The sequence below is a fragment of the Melanotaenia boesemani genome, chromosome 3 (assembly GCF_017639745.1).
Source record: "Melanotaenia boesemani isolate fMelBoe1 chromosome 3, fMelBoe1.pri, whole genome shotgun sequence".
Classification (NCBI taxonomy): domain Eukaryota; kingdom Metazoa; phylum Chordata; class Actinopteri; order Atheriniformes; family Melanotaeniidae; genus Melanotaenia; species Melanotaenia boesemani.
In genome coordinates, this window is record NC_055684.1 from 2,119,532 (window position 1) to 2,136,979 (window position 17,448).

The 17,448-nt window shown below is 42.1% G+C and overlaps 1 protein-coding gene across 3 annotated transcripts in view; it reads left to right on the top strand.

The window, feature by feature from the left end:
• The window catches only part of fbln2 (fibulin 2), a 167,020-nt gene extending 155,014 nt beyond the window's left edge, over positions 1-12,006 (top strand). For all 3 annotated transcript variants that reach the window (XM_041981731.1, XM_041981734.1, XM_041981733.1), the window contains 4 exons: positions 5,134-5,250; positions 5,715-5,843; positions 9,663-9,786; positions 10,572-12,006. In XM_041981731.1, coding sequence (XP_041837665.1) covers positions 5,134-5,250; positions 5,715-5,843; positions 9,663-9,786; positions 10,572-10,932 — 731 coding nt within the window. In that variant the 3' untranslated portion in view covers positions 10,933-12,006. The remainder of the gene's footprint in view (positions 1-5,133; positions 5,251-5,714; positions 5,844-9,662; positions 9,787-10,571) is intronic.
• Positions 12,007-17,448: the final 5,442 nt, after the last annotated feature.

Sequence of the window (17,448 nt, forward strand, 5' to 3'; positions counted from 1 at the left end):
AAGCTGCTACAGACTGGTTTATACTGGGATTAAAAGCTGCTACAGACTGGTTTATACTGGGATTAAAAGCTGCTACAGACTGGTTTACACTGGGATTAAAAGCTGTTACAGACTGGTTTATACTGGGATTCAAAGCTGCTAAAGACTGGTTTATACTGGGATTAAAAGCTGCTACACACTGGTTTATACTGGGATTCAAAGCTGCTACAGACTGGTTTATACTGGGATTAAAAGCTGCTACAGACTGGTTTATACTGGGATTAAAAGCTGCTACAGACTGGTTTATACTGGGATTAAAAGCTGCTACAGACTGGTTTATACTGGGATTAAAAGCTGCTACATACTGGTTTATACTGGGATTAAAAGCTGCTACAGACTGGTTTATACTGGGATTAAAAGCTGCTACAGACTGGTTTATAATGGGATTAAAAGCTGCTACAGACTGGTTTATAATGGGATTAAAAGCTGCTACAGACTGGTTTATAATGGGATTAAAAGCTGTTACAGACTGGTTTATACTGGGATTAAAAGCTGCTACAGACTGGTTTATAATGGGATTAAAAGCTGCTACAGACTGGTTTATAATGGGATTAAAAGCTACTACAGACTGGTTTATAATGGGATTAAAAGCTGCTACACACTGGTTTATACTGGGATTAAAAGCTGCTACAGACTGGTTTATAATGGGATTAAAAGCTGCTACAGACTGGTTTATACTGGGATTAAAAGCTGCTACAGACTGGTTTATACTGGGATTAAAAGCTGCTACAGACTGGTTTATACTGGGATTAAAAGCTGTTACAGACTGGTTTATACTGGGGTTAAAAGCTGCTACAGACTGGTTTACACTGGGATTAAAAGCTGTTACAGACTGGTTTATACTGGGATTAAAAGCTGCTACAGACTGGTTTATACTGGGATTAAAAGCTGCTACAGACTGGTTTACACTGGGATTAAAAGCTGTTACAGACTGGTTTATACTGGGGTTAAAAGCTGCTACAGACTGGTTTACACTGGGATTAAAAGCTGTTACAGACTGGTTTATACTGGGATTAAAAGCTGCTACAGACTGGTTTATACTGGGATTAAAAGCTGCTACACACTGGTTTATACTGGGATTAAAAGCTGCTACAGACTGGTTTACACTGGGATTAAAAGCTGTTACAGACTGGTTTATACTGGGATTCAAAGCTGCTAAAGACTGGTTCATACTGGGATTAAAAGCTGCTACACACTGGTTTATACTGGGATTCAAAGCTGCTACAGACTGGTTTATACTGGGATTAAAAGCTGCTACAGACTGGTTTATACTGGGATTAAAAGCTGCTACAGCCTGGTTTATACTGGGATTAAAAGCTGCTACAGACTGGTTTATACTGGGATTAAAAGCTGCTACAGACTGGTTTATACTGGGATTAAAAGCTGCTACAGACTGGTTTATACTGGGATTAAAAGCTGCTACAGACTGGTTTACACTGGGATTAAAAGCTGTTACAGACTGGTTTATACTGGGATTCAAAGCTGCTAAAGACTGGTTTATACTGGGATTAAAAGCTGCTACACACTGGTTTATACTGGGATTCAAAGCTGCTACAGACTGGTTTATACTGGGATTAAAAGCTGCTACAGACTGGTTTATACTGGGATTAAAAGCTGCTACAGACTGGTTTATACTGGGATTAAAAGCTGCTACAGACTGGTTTATACTGGGATTAAAAGCTGCTACACACTGGTTTATACTGGGATTAAAAGCTGCTACAGACTGGTTTATACTGGGATTAAAAGCTGCTACAGACTGGTTTATAATGGGATTAAAAGCTGCTACAGACTGGTTTATAATGGGATTAAAAGCTGCTACAGACTGGTTTATAATGGGATTAAAAGCTGTTACAGACTGGTTTATACTGGGATTAAAAGCTGCTACAGACTGGTTTATAATGGGATTAAAAGCTGCTACAGACTGGTTTATAATGGGATTAAAAGCTACTACAGACTGGTTTATAATGGGATTAAAAGCTGCTACACACTGGTTTATACTGGGATTAAAAGCTGCTACAGACTGGTTTATAATGGGATTAAAAGCTGCTACAGACTGGTTTATAATGGGATTAAAAGCTGCTACACACTGGTTTATACTGGGATGAAAAGCTGCTACACACTGGTTTATACTGGGATTAAAAACTTCAGCTTCTACAGACTAGTTTAGATCAAAGCCACTGTCGCTATAAAGTAAACTAGTAAATTGGTTCCTCAACCTCAGGATGCCGCAGGACTTCATGGCTCCTGGAATGAACATCATAGGTGTGGCATCAAAACGAGTCAAAAACACAGTTTAAATTAAAGCTGCAAGCAGCGTTGGAGGCCCTCGCACCTCTGGCGCCGCTCCGGCCTATTGCACCGCCCCATCAGCCGGCAACCTCCCTCCAGCAACACAGCCGCTCTCGCCCACAGCCATATACCCATTCTTCCAGAGTTTATCTCCATCGAGAGGTGATTTTCGTCATGTGAGGATCAGCTTGCAGCTCAGCCTGTCCAGTGATGACATCTGAAGCATTCATGACCTTGTTTCATACAAACTGTGTGTGAATTCCCACAAACCGGAGCATGATTTCATCAAGAGGAAAATTCCACGTGGCCACTAGGTGGCGCTATAGTCGTTTTCATGTAGAACCATGTTCAGGTTGGAAGTCTAATGAGAACAGGAAAAAATCAGCTCAACTGGTCAACTGACAGCAGAGCTAGAGCCACTTCCTGTTTCATGGCGAATGATATAACCATAGGGGGCGCTATAGAGCCAAAGAACCAGCATATGTCTATTTGAATCAGTTCCAGGCCTGACCACTGTCCTCCCTGCCGTGTTTGGTGGAGATCAGGAGTACATTGGGTCAGTTACAAGTACTGTCTGTTTCATGGCGGTGGACGCCATTCGCCTTGGTTTTGCTTGACAACGGAACTTGAGGTTTTTTTTCTGTAGTGTCATGAAAGGGTTTGACCTGATCTGAAGCACTGTAGAGTGTGTGAGGTTAATCTCTGATGAGCGGGACCCCGGTGTCTGAGAAAGGCACTTCCTGTTTCCAGGGGGCGTGGCTTAGGCCAAGACCATAAGTAGTTACATGTATCTGTTCAGGAGCAGACCCTGATTAATTACTGTAAGTGTCATATTGATTGGATGAAAATTGAGAGATTTATCAAGATTAATGATGTCACGGCACCTTATCCGACCTTGTTATGGCGCCACGGTCTCGCCATGCAGCGTTGAGCAATGTTCAGGTGACATCATCTGGACATGTAGATGTGGTCGGCATGGAACTGAAGTGAAACATGTGCAGTTTGGTACAGAATGAGTGTTGTATTTCAGAAATAATGGATTCCGTGCTTGATGGCGAAACATCAAGACTTGATGAGGCGCCGCCGCTGAACGCCACCTCCTATTAGAAAACTTTCAATAACTTTTGACCACACATGTCTCTGGAGTGTTCAGACTGAGTTTGAGGTAAATATGATGAAATCTGTAGGAGGAGTTTGTTCAAAAGCAAGGCAAAGAAACATGCAAAAATGACACCAAAAATGACAATTTTTTCAAAATGGCCGACTTCCTGTTGAAGTTATCATATAGGTCCAAGAGGCTTTTTTGTACATCCTTCCAAGTTCTATCAATATGCTGGATTTCAGCCATATTGCTCAATGTAGTGGGCAGTTATGATCAATTAAATATTTGTAGGGGGCGCTGTAGAGCCATATTGCAATTTTTCCAGCATATGTCGATGTGGCTGAGTTACCGGCCTGACCGCGGTCCTTCTTGCCAGGTTTGGTGGAGATCAGTAATACAATGGGTCAGTTACAAGTACTTCCTGTTTGATGGCGTCGGACAACTATTCGCCATGGTTACGTTTGGCGAAGGAACTTGAGATTTTTATTGTGGTATCATGAAAGGGTTTGACCTGTTGTAAAGCCCTTTCAAGTGTGTAAGTTTCATTCCTGAGGAGATGGACCCCGGCTTCTGAAAAAAAGCACTTCCTGTTGACAGTGGGCGGGGCTTAGGGCTAGACCGGAATTGTTGAACCGGATTTGTTCAGGGCCCGACCCTGATTAATCCCTGCTAGTCTGATGAGGATCGGGTGAAAATTGAGGGATTTATAGTGATTTATGATGTCATGGCGTCTTATCAAAGTTCGCCATGGCGCCACGGTCTCGCCCTGCAGTGTAGAGCAACAGTTTTCACTGGATATCATCACCAACTTGTTTTCTGCTGTCTGACCCAGTTTGGACATGGTTGTGTCTAAAACGTCAGATAAGTGTGTCTCCGAGTAAAAACAGTGACATCCTGTCGCCAGGGGGCGTGGCCAATTCATAATCCAAATATTGACTTGTAGTTGTATTCAGAATGGCAGTGGCATCATACATGGCCATTTTGGTTCAGATACAATGTTTTATGTGGAAGTTATATCACTTTCGTTCTTCACGGCGAGACATCAAACTTTGAGGCCCCACCCCCTCCGTGCCCTTTCTCCTATTAGAAAACTTTCAATAACTTTTAAAGACACATGCCTTCTGAACATCCTGAGCTATTTTGGTAGCGGTACGATAAAATCTCTAGGAGGAGATGTCAGTAAAACGCCAAAATGGCGGATTTGACCCAAAATGGCCGACTTCCTGTTGGTTTTAGGCTGTTGCTCCAAGAGGATTTTTTGTTCACCCGAGCATTTGGAATATGTGTAGTGATTTTCATAAAGATTAATGACGTGCAGTGGCGGGGCATCATAAATAGGTGGCGCTCTCATTCAATTTGGCCCGAACAGTCCCGAGCACCCCAAAATATGTAAATTTACGCATTCCCTTGGGGGGGTACGCAAAATTAGGCGCGTTTTCGCGCATGTTCAGGTCCCCTAAAATGCAATTTACTTTTGAGGAGAAGAAGAATAATAAGGAAAAAACGGAGCAATTACAACAGGCCTTCGCACCGCCTTCGGTGCTCGGGCCTAATTAAGAGGAACTTGTCTAACTTGTTTTAAGAGACACAATGATGCTTGTTATAATTCTCATTTCCATCGGTTTGTCGAAACAACAGAAACAGCAGACTAAGCCCAGTTTAATTTCGAAAGAACATCATTTTCTTGTCTTTTCTGTGCATAGATGTAAATGAATGTGACAACAACCCCTGCAGCCAGGAGTGTGCCAACATATACGGCTCATACCAGTGCTACTGTCAGCAAGGTTATTTCCTGAAGGAGGATGGCCACACCTGTGAAGGTAATTTCCTCCAGCAGAGGATTTTTATTCATTCATTTACTTATTTTTGTTCTTTATCTTTTTCAGCTCAGGAAACAATCCAACTTTGTCTAATATTTCTTTCTTTATTTCAAGGATCCGCATCATCCAGGTATAATGTCTAGCATGTGCCATTATGTGGGTACATGCAATTTTTGCATTACGTAGAGAGGAAGAAAAATGAGAAAAGATATGCAATAGCATATCTATGTGTGAGTGTGTATATGTATATATATGTAAATATATATATATATATATATATATATATATACATGTATCCCCTCAGCTCTGCCCTCAGTAAGGGGTGGGGGTGTTAGTAGCACTGGTCCACCCCCCCCGGAACCGCCCCTGATCAGACTGAAACACGGGTAAAACGTAGACAGAATCCTGCTGCCACTCCTAAACTTCCCGTTGGTCCTCTGCTAACTGATGTGTGTGTTTTACAGATATTGATGAATGCTCCCAGAGCATCATGAATCTTTGCACCTTCCAGTGCATCAACGTTGCAGGCAGCTACCAGTGCACCTGTCCTCCTCATGGATACGTCATGTCAGCCAGTGGACGCACCTGCACAGGTGAGCTTTCACTGGACTCCCACAATGTCTCACTGATGTTCCTTAAAAAACAGACGTGCAGTTTATGAGAGCGTTAGGGTTAAATATGCTGCTGAGAGGGACCAGTTGGTCCGGTTCAAAACATCGTTTATGGTCCAGCTTTTGTGCCGATGATGAAAACTAACGTGATGAGAAAAACCACCTGTAGAAGGATTTGCTGATGGTGGAGGGAGCATCCTCCAGCAGTGGGAAAGACCACATTTGTTACCAGCTGATAACAACAATTAAAACCTGCCAGTCCACAAACTGTCGGCTGCAGCATCACCATCATGCTCATCATTTATATGTTAATTACATATTTATTTTTCTAAAATTTTGATTCTCTTTGCTATTTTTATTGAACCCCTAGCTGCTGCCATAAGACAAAATAAAGAGATTAAAGGAATCCATGCCAAAAATATAGAACATGAGATAAGTCTTTATGTTGATGACGTATTACTTTTCCTCCAGAACCCACCGACGTCTCTCCCCCAGACAATTACACTTATTAACACATTCTCATTAATATCTGACTACTCTATTAACTGGTCTAAGACTATTGTTATGCCCATCAACTGTGACCTACAAAACACACCCAATACTACAATACAGTCTGGAAACATTAGATATCTAGGCATAAACATTTCCCCCAGGTTATCAGAACTAACAAAGCTAAATTATGTCCAGCTACTTAAAGCAATAGAGGATGATCTCTCACGGTGGAGGCGCTTACCCATATCACTCATGGGGAGGGTTGCCACAGTTAAAATGATGGTTCTATCTAAAGTAAACTACCTGTTTTCAATGATCCCCACTAAACCATCCTCCAGTTGGTTTAAGTCACTGGACTCACATATATCTAAATTTTTATGGAAAAATAAGCCATCAGTCTAAAAACTTTACAACAGACTAAAGATAGAGGCGGATTGGAGCTATCCAACTTTAATCATGTTTTCTTAGCTAACAAGCTGCAGTATATCTCCAAATGGCTTAAACCTAGCAGTCTGGATGAATCATGGTTAGATGTAGAGCAAGCATTGTGTGAGGATCTGGTTATCTCTGACCTGTCATTCATCAGCTCAACCATCAAAACACATAAGTGTTTTAAAAGCATCAATATCAGTTCCTCCTTAGTGGCTTGGTGGGATCTTCTAAAAATAACCAAATCCTCACTTTTTCCATGTAAGTTTACACCCCTCTGGAACAACCCTGACATCCTGCAAAACAAAAAGCTGATTAACTTCATTCAATGGAAAAACAAAGCTATTATCAAAAACATATAGACTATTATCCAAACTAGAAGACTCAATCTGTCTTCCAACTTCAAAATGGGAGGGTGACTTATCCAGTAACTTTAATAAAGATAAATGGTCACAAATATGTTTAAACACCTTTAAAATGACTAAAAATTCAAATATGCAACTAATACAATTCAAAATTCTGCATAGAACTCATTATACAGGACAAAGGATGTTCAGGATGGGTCTGTCACAATCAAACATCTGCACACACTGCAATGAAAACACACCAGACAACTACTTCCATGCCTTGTGGTCCTGCACACCTGTCCGCAGGTTCTGGCTTCAGGTATGTGTGGACATGTCAACATGGTTTAAATGTAATATTCCTACAATCCCCGCACTATGTCTACTAGTTGACTTGGGTGACATTAATATGGAAATGAACTCTGCACATGATCCTCACGGTCTTATGCATCGCAAAGTAAACTATCCTTGTGAACTTGAAAACCAAAAATAATCAGTGTATTCAACTATTTAGGAATCTCTTACTAGACCACATCAGTACTGAGACAATGTCTGCCTCCTCAAAGAACCATTTAGCTGAATCTCATTCCATCTGGTCCCCTATGATTAGCTCCATCACTTAGTGTAGGTGAAGGACTGTGACATTGTTGCTTATGGAGTTGGATATTGGCAGGGTCTGGCTTCTGGCTGTGGGTCCTTGGTGGTTTCCTGTGATGGGCATCTGTGCAGCTCCTTTGTGTATGGTCCTGTCAGTGGCTGAGGGGGGTTCTGTGGTTATGTCGCTTCGTGGCGGTGGGACATGGCCACTGCTGGGATCTGGGTCGATGGGCGTCGGCCCTGGGCCAGGTTGCCGGACTGTTCTGGGGTGGGCTTGGGTTGGTGCTCCAGGATTGCTGCTGATGTCCCGGGTCTCTGGGCCGCCCTAGTCTGCCTCTAGCCTCCGTAGAGGTGTGGTCACATCTGCAGGATCACACGCATCTCTGATCCTCATCCTTCCTCATCCTCTGCATGCTGACTCAGCACTGAGGTGTCCAGTGTGTTTATACACTAAGAGATGCTTTGGTTCAGGTGTGTGTGTTTCTGGTTCTTTGATTGTTGTTGTGATACATGTTTGCTTTTTTTGTGTGTTTTTGTTTTTTTTGTTGTTTTATTTTTTGTTTGTTTTTATGTATTTGTTGTTGTTGTTTTGGTTATTTACTTATTTTAGGAACTCCTGATGATTGTCAGCTTATTTTACCTGTAAAAGCTGTAGGAAATTCTCTGTTGTGTTTCTGTACAGGTGTAGCAGCTTGTTGTCTGGTGTTAGGTTGGATTGAAGCGTGTTGCTTCTGTCTGTTGTATTTTTGTCTCCTCTTCTTTTTCCTTCTTTCCTTTTTACTTCTGTTCACTATTGTGCTTTTTTCTGTCCTATCATTTAAAATAAATAAAAAAGATTTTAAACAAAAATTATATATATATATATATATATATATATATACAGTATATGTATAAAATAAAATATCTGATTATTAAGGAGACTTGTACCCATAAAGCTCCCCTTGGCAAAACAAATGTGTTCGGCACAAAACAGCAGCCAGACCATCATTCTGCCGCCACCATGCTGGACAGGACAAATAAATTAATAAACTGCCTAAAAAAAACATTCTTCAGACTTCCTTCCGAAGCCACGCCTCCATAGAAACATGCAATGTTTGTTCCCAAGGCCGAACTGATAGAGCTGGGCGACACTGCAAATTCTGATATTTATCCAATACAAAGTAAATCCAGGTCAAGTATTTCCTTTATCTTATTTTTTCATCTGTTTTTGGAGCACATCATAAGTAGCCACATTAGCAGTGGATGCTAATACCAAAGACTGCACAACTAAGCCGCTATTTAGCAACAGAATGGCTTTACAGAGAGCATGAAGACGCCAAAAATCCCAGACAGGGTTCTAACAGTTTCCAGCGAAAAAAAGAAATCAACTATGAGAAACAGATAAATGAGGTCCTTCAGAAAACATCTCTTAAAACCTTCTCCATTGGAAACTAATTAGCTAAAAAAAATAAATATTATTGATGTAAACTTCCTTGTGAAAATCTGAGGAAGAAGGAATCAGAAGGAAAGACAAAAATGTTTAGGAATCTTTTTTTTTATTTGTTTGAGTATGTTTTATAGATAAAAACACAAATCTGAAAAGTATTGACATCATGAATAGTGAGAAGTTTTGGTTCTTAAATAAAGGAATAAAAGTTTGGTGACAGTTTTGTAGTAACAGGATTGTTTTCTATCTGGTCTCTACTGCAGTGTGCTGTACGTATCTGACTTAGATCTCTGGAAATCTGCTGTAATGTTTCTGTGTTTCAGACCTGTCTTACCGTATCATGTTTGGACAACATGGTTGGTTTTACGTATGTATGATTAGCTGCTACGTGAGCTGAACGCTTTAAATCTGGAAAATAGTCTTCATAAGTTGAAGTGTTCCATCTCTGAAATCTGCAGATGAAAGTTGGTATTTATTACTTACTTATTATTTATTACTCATGATTTCTTCCAGATGTGGACGAGTGCTCGACCGGCACACACAACTGCTCCTTCGAACAGACCTGTTACAATCTGCAGGGAGGATTCAGGTGTCTGTCCTTCGACTGTCCTCACAACTACAAGAAAGTGTCCGACACGTAAGTCCCATTAATTCTTTTGGGCTCAGGTGGCGCATCATTAGATACCGGCCCAATACACAACGACCAGATACATACATACAGGACGCTTACCTACCAGATACTCACTGACCCAATAAGTACTGACCCAATATATACCTACCCCATGTGTAGCTACTCTACGCACCGACCCAGTACGTACTGACCCGATACGTACCGATCCTATATGTACTGACCCAATATGTACCTAACCGATACATACCTACCCGATAGTCACCCACCCGATACGCAAAGTCCAGAAACGCACAAACCGATGAGGACCTAACCCATTATGCAATAGGTCATTAGGAGCCGGCCCGTTAGGTACTGGCCCGTTAGGTACCGGCCCGTTAGGTACCGACCAGTTAGGTACTGGCCCGTTAGGTACCGGCCCGTTAGGTACTGGCCCGTTAGGTACCGACCAGTTAGGTACCGGCCCGTTAGGTACTGGCCCGTTAGGTACCGGCCCGTTAAGTACCGGCCCGTTAGGTACCGGCTATATGTGAAGAATATGTGGTTTTGGAACATTTTCATGGGCTTCTTTCTAAAGTTGGTGGGTGTAGTTACCTGGACAGGAAGTTGGTTCCCTTTCACAGTAAAAGGTTTATATTTATCCAATAATGCTTTGATTCTGTGGTTTTCCTCTGAGATGTGCTTCATTTTATTTAATGTGACAGAACTTTTAGAAACGTGGAAGTAAAGGACGGTACAGCTGCATTTAGCTTATTATGCCTGGATTACTCCCCTCTTTCTTCCTCTATTTCCAGACGCTGTGAGCGGATCAGCTGTCCCTCCAACTCCTTAGACTGTCAGAACTCTCCGGTCCGGATCACGTACTACCAGCTCAGCTACCAGACCAACATCATCATTCCGGCCCAGATCTTCCGAATCGGACCGTCCCCCACCTACTCCGGCGACCACATCGTCATCAGCATCACCAAGGGCAACAGAGACGGTTACTTTAGCACCCGGAAGCTGAACAGCTTCACCGGCGCCGTGTACCTGCAGAGGAAAGTCCGCCAGCCCAAGGACTTCTTGATTGAGGTAGAGATGAAGCTGCTGAGGCAGGGAACGCTCACCTCCTTCCTGGCCAGAATCTATGTCTTCATCACATCTAGCAACATGTAACACCAAACACACGCAGCCACAAACTCCAGGCTTCACCTTCCCGGTTCAAGAATCTTGTGAAATGCTGTTCAAACTGCAAGAGTTCAGCTTGTCTTTGCTTTTCAGCTTCAACTCGTTTCTGAAAACCTTCATGTTCAATTTGTGTTTGATGTAAACGTTTGCAGATGATGTAAGAAAATTCCAGATTTGTCGGAAAAAATCTGAAGCTTGAAACGCTGATGCAGACCCAAACTGACTAAATGTAGCTCAAACTTTTAAAATGAATGCAGTCATTAGTTCTGTTTACTTTCAGTTACATTAAAATAAACAAAATAAATTCAAAATAAATAGATAACCAAGTATTTCACTTTAAATAATCTTACATTGTTATCATAAATTATTATGTTATTTATCTAATTTTGTTCTTTTTTCACTCTTGTTTTTTTTCTGATATTTTTTTCTTTTTGTCTGTTTGTTTGTTAGCTTGCTAGCTTGTTAGTCTCTGTTAGCTTACGTTATCCACGCTTTGTTTGTTTGGGACTGAACCAACCTGTGTGCACTAATTTGTTTTGTTTTGTTTTTTTGTTGTTGTTTTCTGTAATTAATAAATGAAGCTGAAATGTTTTTGAAATAAAGTAAATAACGGTGAATGTTCATTTTGATGTTCTGACCAGTGAAACGCTTCATCTTCCTGGTTTAATTGGTTTACTGACCGGGTCCATGCAGTTTGTTGGCTTCTGCAGGATCTCTCTGTTAGTTTACATGAATATCCACCCTTTGTTTTTTAGTCTTTGTTTTATATTATTTCTAATAAAATGTGATGGAAGACTTTAAACTATTGCACGTTTTTGGGAAACATGGCGTAGTCAAACTCCCAGCACTGACTGTTCTTGTTCTGGAGCGAAACTTTACTGTTGATCTTTTTATTCATTTTCTCGTCGTTGCTACAGGACTCGTCTGTATTTTAGCGATTGTAATGATCTCAGGGTGAACATGATGTGGTCGCATCCTAACCAGGCCAGTTCCTGTTGGCTGAGCAGGTATGAATCAGTCTGCTGCTGTAACTGCAGACGGCTGCCACACCTTCCTCTATAACCCTCCAATAAAGGATCAAGCTCCTGCCGTTTGTTTGATAAAAGACGTCTGAGTTAATTTTTCTGGAACAAATACACGACACATGATGCATACTAGTTCCAGTAAGTAAGTTAACCAACATCCCCATCTGCTGGTGTGAGCAGGCCCTACTTCAGTCAGTTTATCCACATTATATAAAAACTAAAATGCAGTAAAAAATAGAAAACAATAAATAAATTATATAATAATAACCCATAAATAATCGTATATAAATACAATTTAATTATTTAACAAAAATAAAAAGACATAAGAAAAAAAAAACAAGGGGTAATGATTTAAAGAGTTTTTAATCACTTTTAAAGAGTTTTTAATCATTCTCCATGAGGAACATTATTCCGGGCTACACCCTCTGGCATTCCCACCCAGAAAAAGTGTGCTTTGCCACACGGGTCTATTAATACATCCCAATGTGGCCTCTCCACTGGAAACCAGAAGGGGAGGGGTTAAATAAACACGACTGTTTGACTGATACCGACTTTGAGATTATTTTATTTTCGGGTTGAAACTGTTGCTGATAAATGAGCCAACAAGCCTGACTCCCCTACAGAGAAAGATGAGAGGTATCTTCTGTTTCAGCTTTACGTTTTTATTTTCACAGAGCTGGTTAAATGAACTGTATCACCATAGCAACTAATACAATCAATCATTATCTTGTTGCTTCCTGACACACACATATATTTATATATATATATATATGAAGACTATTTTCACGTAGCAGCTCCCTTCCTTGAGGATGATCCTTCATGTGCATCTAAGGCTGTCCAGGTAAACTTAGTTTGTTTTTTAAAAAAAAAAAAGAACTCAACCTAACAGTTTAGAAAAATGGCTCGACTGATTAAAATGTGTATCTTGCTCCTGAGATTTTTATTTATCAGATTTTCAACAAATCAGATGTTATTGGCCAGCTCTGGTAACTGAAATGTAACTTGAAGAGGACAGAAACATCTTTCCAGGCCTGCATGGATCACCAGTATCACCAGGACCACTACGCCATTTTGTTTCCTAATTACTAATTATTGATCCTCTAAAAATATACACCTGTATATGTTCTAGAAAAGATTTAGTTCAGGTGGAGACAGACCCCAGACCCAGTACCAGCAGCCCCAACCGATCCCCTACTACCAGCACCAGGATCCAGTCTACCACCACCACCAGACCGTAGACCCGAACCGACCCCCTACTACCACACCAGGATCCAGTCTACCACCACCACCAGACCGTAGACCCGAACCGACCCCCTACTACCACACCAGGATCCAGTCTACCACCACCACCAGACCGTAGACCCGAACCGACCCCCTACTACCACACCAGGATCCAGTCTACCACCACCGCCAGACCGTAGACCCGAACCGACCCCCTACTACCACACCAGGATCCAGTCTACCACCACCACCAGACCGTAGACCCGAACCGACCCCCTACTACCACACCAGGATCCAGATTATCATTGTAAAGATGTTTTATTTGTCTGTGATGTGACACAGTTATCACAGCGGTGATGGATTATAAAAGTCTAGTTCCGACCTCTGCCTCATTCTGGTTGTGTGACTGGCTGATACCACTTTGTTCAGGAAACTGCTGAGCCAGTCCACAGATGACATGTCCTGATCTGTTCTGGGTGGCCTCTTTCCTCTGATTGAAGGCCAGACACATCTACCTACTGAGGTGGGTGCCACACATGCAGGGGTGTGATCTCATATTATCTGTCTCAGCTTCAAAGAGGGTTATCAAGAAAACTGAATGTACGTTGGTGCGGTCCCACCTTGTTACTGCAACATTAGAACAGCTGCCAGCGGCTATCGGACCAGAGGCAGCAGGGTAAACCCTGGATAGGTCACCAGTCCATCACAAACCAAACAAACAGCATCTGATACGATCAATTTATTGTCACCAATTCAATAAACATGAAGTCTGTGAGAAACAAGCATTGAATCATCATCCAATCCATCTGTATGATTGTAACATGATGAAAGCTGTGACTTCCCCCTCAGTGCTCGCTGCCACGCTACCACGCTGAGGTGTAAGCTGGACATGTAGCCCCAGTTCATTTAGTGTCAGACCAGTGGTGAGCCAGTGAGCAGTAAAAGACTGACAGGCACAGGCTGAATTCAAAACTGGGTTTTTATTCACCGAAAAATGAAACTAATGGGACGCTGCATTACGCTGACACCTCGTAGCTCACCAGCTAAGGAACAGACGAGCCACAGCTGAGGGCTTCGTCAAGCAAGAATGTGATGTAGTTTACCTATCGTTAGAAAAAAATCAAGATCAAGACACACACCCACAAATTAAAAATAAAATAGTCCCTTAAATGAGGTTAAAACAATTCAAAATAACTGTTGAGAAGAACTCAGCAAACTGACCTCACACAATAAGACAGCAGGAAAACTTAAATAACAGCACAAATGGAGAAAAAACCCACAACAACATAAGCTGGTTCGGGTGTGAAAACGGTGTGAAAACTAGGAGAAAGGCTTCACCATCCCCACGAAACCGCTGTAGTACATATGACAAGGCTGTGGGGGGCGCTAAAGAGTAGCACTTCCAAGCTAGAACAAGACGTAGCGTGTGCGCAGATAAAGGCCCACTGCGTGTAGCAGGAAGTTCACGTGGAAGAAGAGGCAAAAGAAAACATTTGTTTGGACTGATGAGCTTCTTCTTCGAGTACCGCTGGACTACAAGGCAAAAACAAATTGAGGAAGGCGTGGATTGGGAATAGGTCTCAGACCAATCCACCTCGGTACCTGGTTTCAGACATGATCGGCTTCATGGAGGCTGATGCCTGGTTTTAAGGGAGGATTGCTGAAATACTCTGTGGGGACGGCCCCTTAAACACCACTATTTTATTGTTTGGTATTTATCGTTTACAGGTTTGCTTTTTGTTTCTGACAAAATTCTGACATCATGCTGTCATAAAAATAGGACTTTTATTTTCATAAATTAAACTGAACTTTTAATAAGATAAGACTATTAACAATGATGAGTAAGTCACACTTTTTCATCTATTATTATTATTATTATTTCTTTTTAAATAGCTGTTGATTGGGTACCTCGGTCTTTGCCCCTGCAGGTCTGATAGTTTCGTTAAAACACATAAAAGGGTCCTATCAGTCTTATAAAAGGACACCAGAGCTCAGTAATGAAACGACTTCAGCGTTGTTCATTCAGGTCAGCCAGCTTTGATCTTAGATGGAGATGTGAAGGAGGAGCAGGAAGAAGAAGGCAGGTACAGCTATCACTTTTTTTATGCTGTTTGCATCTGAATATCCACTTGTTTTCCTATGCTGTAGTCAACGGGACAGCTGAATTTAATGGCCTCTAGATGACGTGTAAACCTGAACATTACAAAGTGTCTGAGATGGCAGACGTCTGCAGCAGCAGTCCAGCTGCAGGTTGACAGCAGAGGGCAGCAGAATCCAACCGTCTCATTATCCTTCTGAGAATTTTAACTTGCACAACAGACTTGCGCAACCTGTCTCAGTGTCAGCACATGAGAGGCATTCCTACATTTTCCACTCCAAACACACCGCCACGCTCCTCTCAGGGCTTCCTCGCTGCAGAACCATTATCTGTGGGTGGTTGTCATGTGGGAAATCATGAGTCAGCCTTTCCAATGGATTTGTGTGATGCAAATCTTCTACAGCACAGAGTCCGTGACAGGCCTGTAACATTTCCTCAGGGGAACCAACCAAATGAAGCCTCTGATTGGCTGGTGAGGCCTGTGTAAACCTAATTAAACCCTGAGGAATCAAAACACTGAAGTTTGCAAAGAACCTCATTTTGATCGTTACGTAGTCTGAACGCTTCCCTGAACTCGCCCTGCACCATTTGATGTGTTTTATTTAACGAGGCAGGCTGATTTATTCTTTTTAGTCATAACTCTTCTCAGGTGGAAAATGTTATTTCAGATCGTGCTGTGTTTTTCATGGCACCTGAATAAAAAGAAATTAATTGCAACTGTGTAGTCCACCTATACTCTGAATTATACAGAACATGCAAAGAGTAAATGGCTGAGAAAATGTAATTATATCTTCATTCCAGGTCTGAAAAATTTAGATATTTAAAGAAAATCGCTGCTGATTTTCAGTGTTACATAAAAACAGGCCCTATAAAATGGAAAAAGCACCAAACTTGATGGATTCTGAGCATTGATTTAAAGAGTTTTAGGTGATGTGACTCTGAAGTGCAGCACACTTCACTCATGTGCGTTGGAGAAACTTGAAAAAGACAAAGTCAGCTTTTTCTCTCTTTCCTTTCCACAAGAACAGACTTTGCAGAAAGAATGTTCTTTCTCTCACTTTTAGGTTCTTCTACTGGATGAAGTTAGAGAATTTCTCAGCACAAGAAAAAAGACTGAGCCACCAGGAAAAGACTCACTGTGACTAAAGATCTCTTGTGCTGGACCATCCTGGCTGGTAGTTCTGGGTGGTGCACTGGTTCATACCGAATAACATAGAATACATACAACGTATCTGTTGTCTGGAGATGTTTTGGTTTTAAAAGGTCGGATTTGGATCAAATTCCTAGTTACTGACCAAACTGCTAGTTACTGAAGATGGTGTCCAGATGAAGTTGCTGAGATAAAATCTGCTAACATGCTCTGGAGAACCAAGCATGTCTGAAACTAAAACCCTTCCCTCCTCTTCCTCAGATGAAACTGAGAAAGATGGAGGACACTGCAGTCAGACAGATGGGGTTGCTAGTGGAAATGACTAGGACAAAAAAGAAGAGTTGGATCGAGATAGCTGTCCTCAAGGTTTTCCAGTGGCTGGGATGAGAATCAGCACTTTCAAGTCTGAGACCACGGTCCTCAGTCGGAGAAGGGTAGAGTGTCCTCTTCAGGTCAGGAATGAGGTTCTGCTCCAAGTGGAGGAGTTCATGTATCTCTGGGTCTTGTTCAGGAGTGAGGGAAGGGTGGAGCGGGAGATCTACAGGCGGACCGCTGTGGCGTCTGCAGCGATGTGGACTCTGCATCGTCTGTCCTGGTGAAGGAGCTGAGCTGAAAGGAGCAGTTCTGGATTTACCGGTCCATCTATGTTCCTACCCTCACCTGAGGTCACCAGCTGTGGGTGGTGACCGAAAGAACCAGATCATGAATACAAGTGGCTGAAATGAGTTTCCTCTGCAGGGTGTCTGGACTCTCCCTTAGAGATAGGATGAGAAACTCTGTGATCCGGGAGGAGATCAGAGTAGAACTGCTGCGTCTCCACATCCAGAGGAGCCTGATGAGTTGGACTAGACATCTAGCTAGGATTCCCCATGGAGGCCTTCATGGGGAGATTTTCCACACACTTCCCACATGGAGGAGATCCTGGGGAAGACCCTGGACACATTGGAGGGACCACATCTCGCAGCTGGTGTGGAAACATCTCGGAATCCCTGTGGAACAGCTGGAAAAAG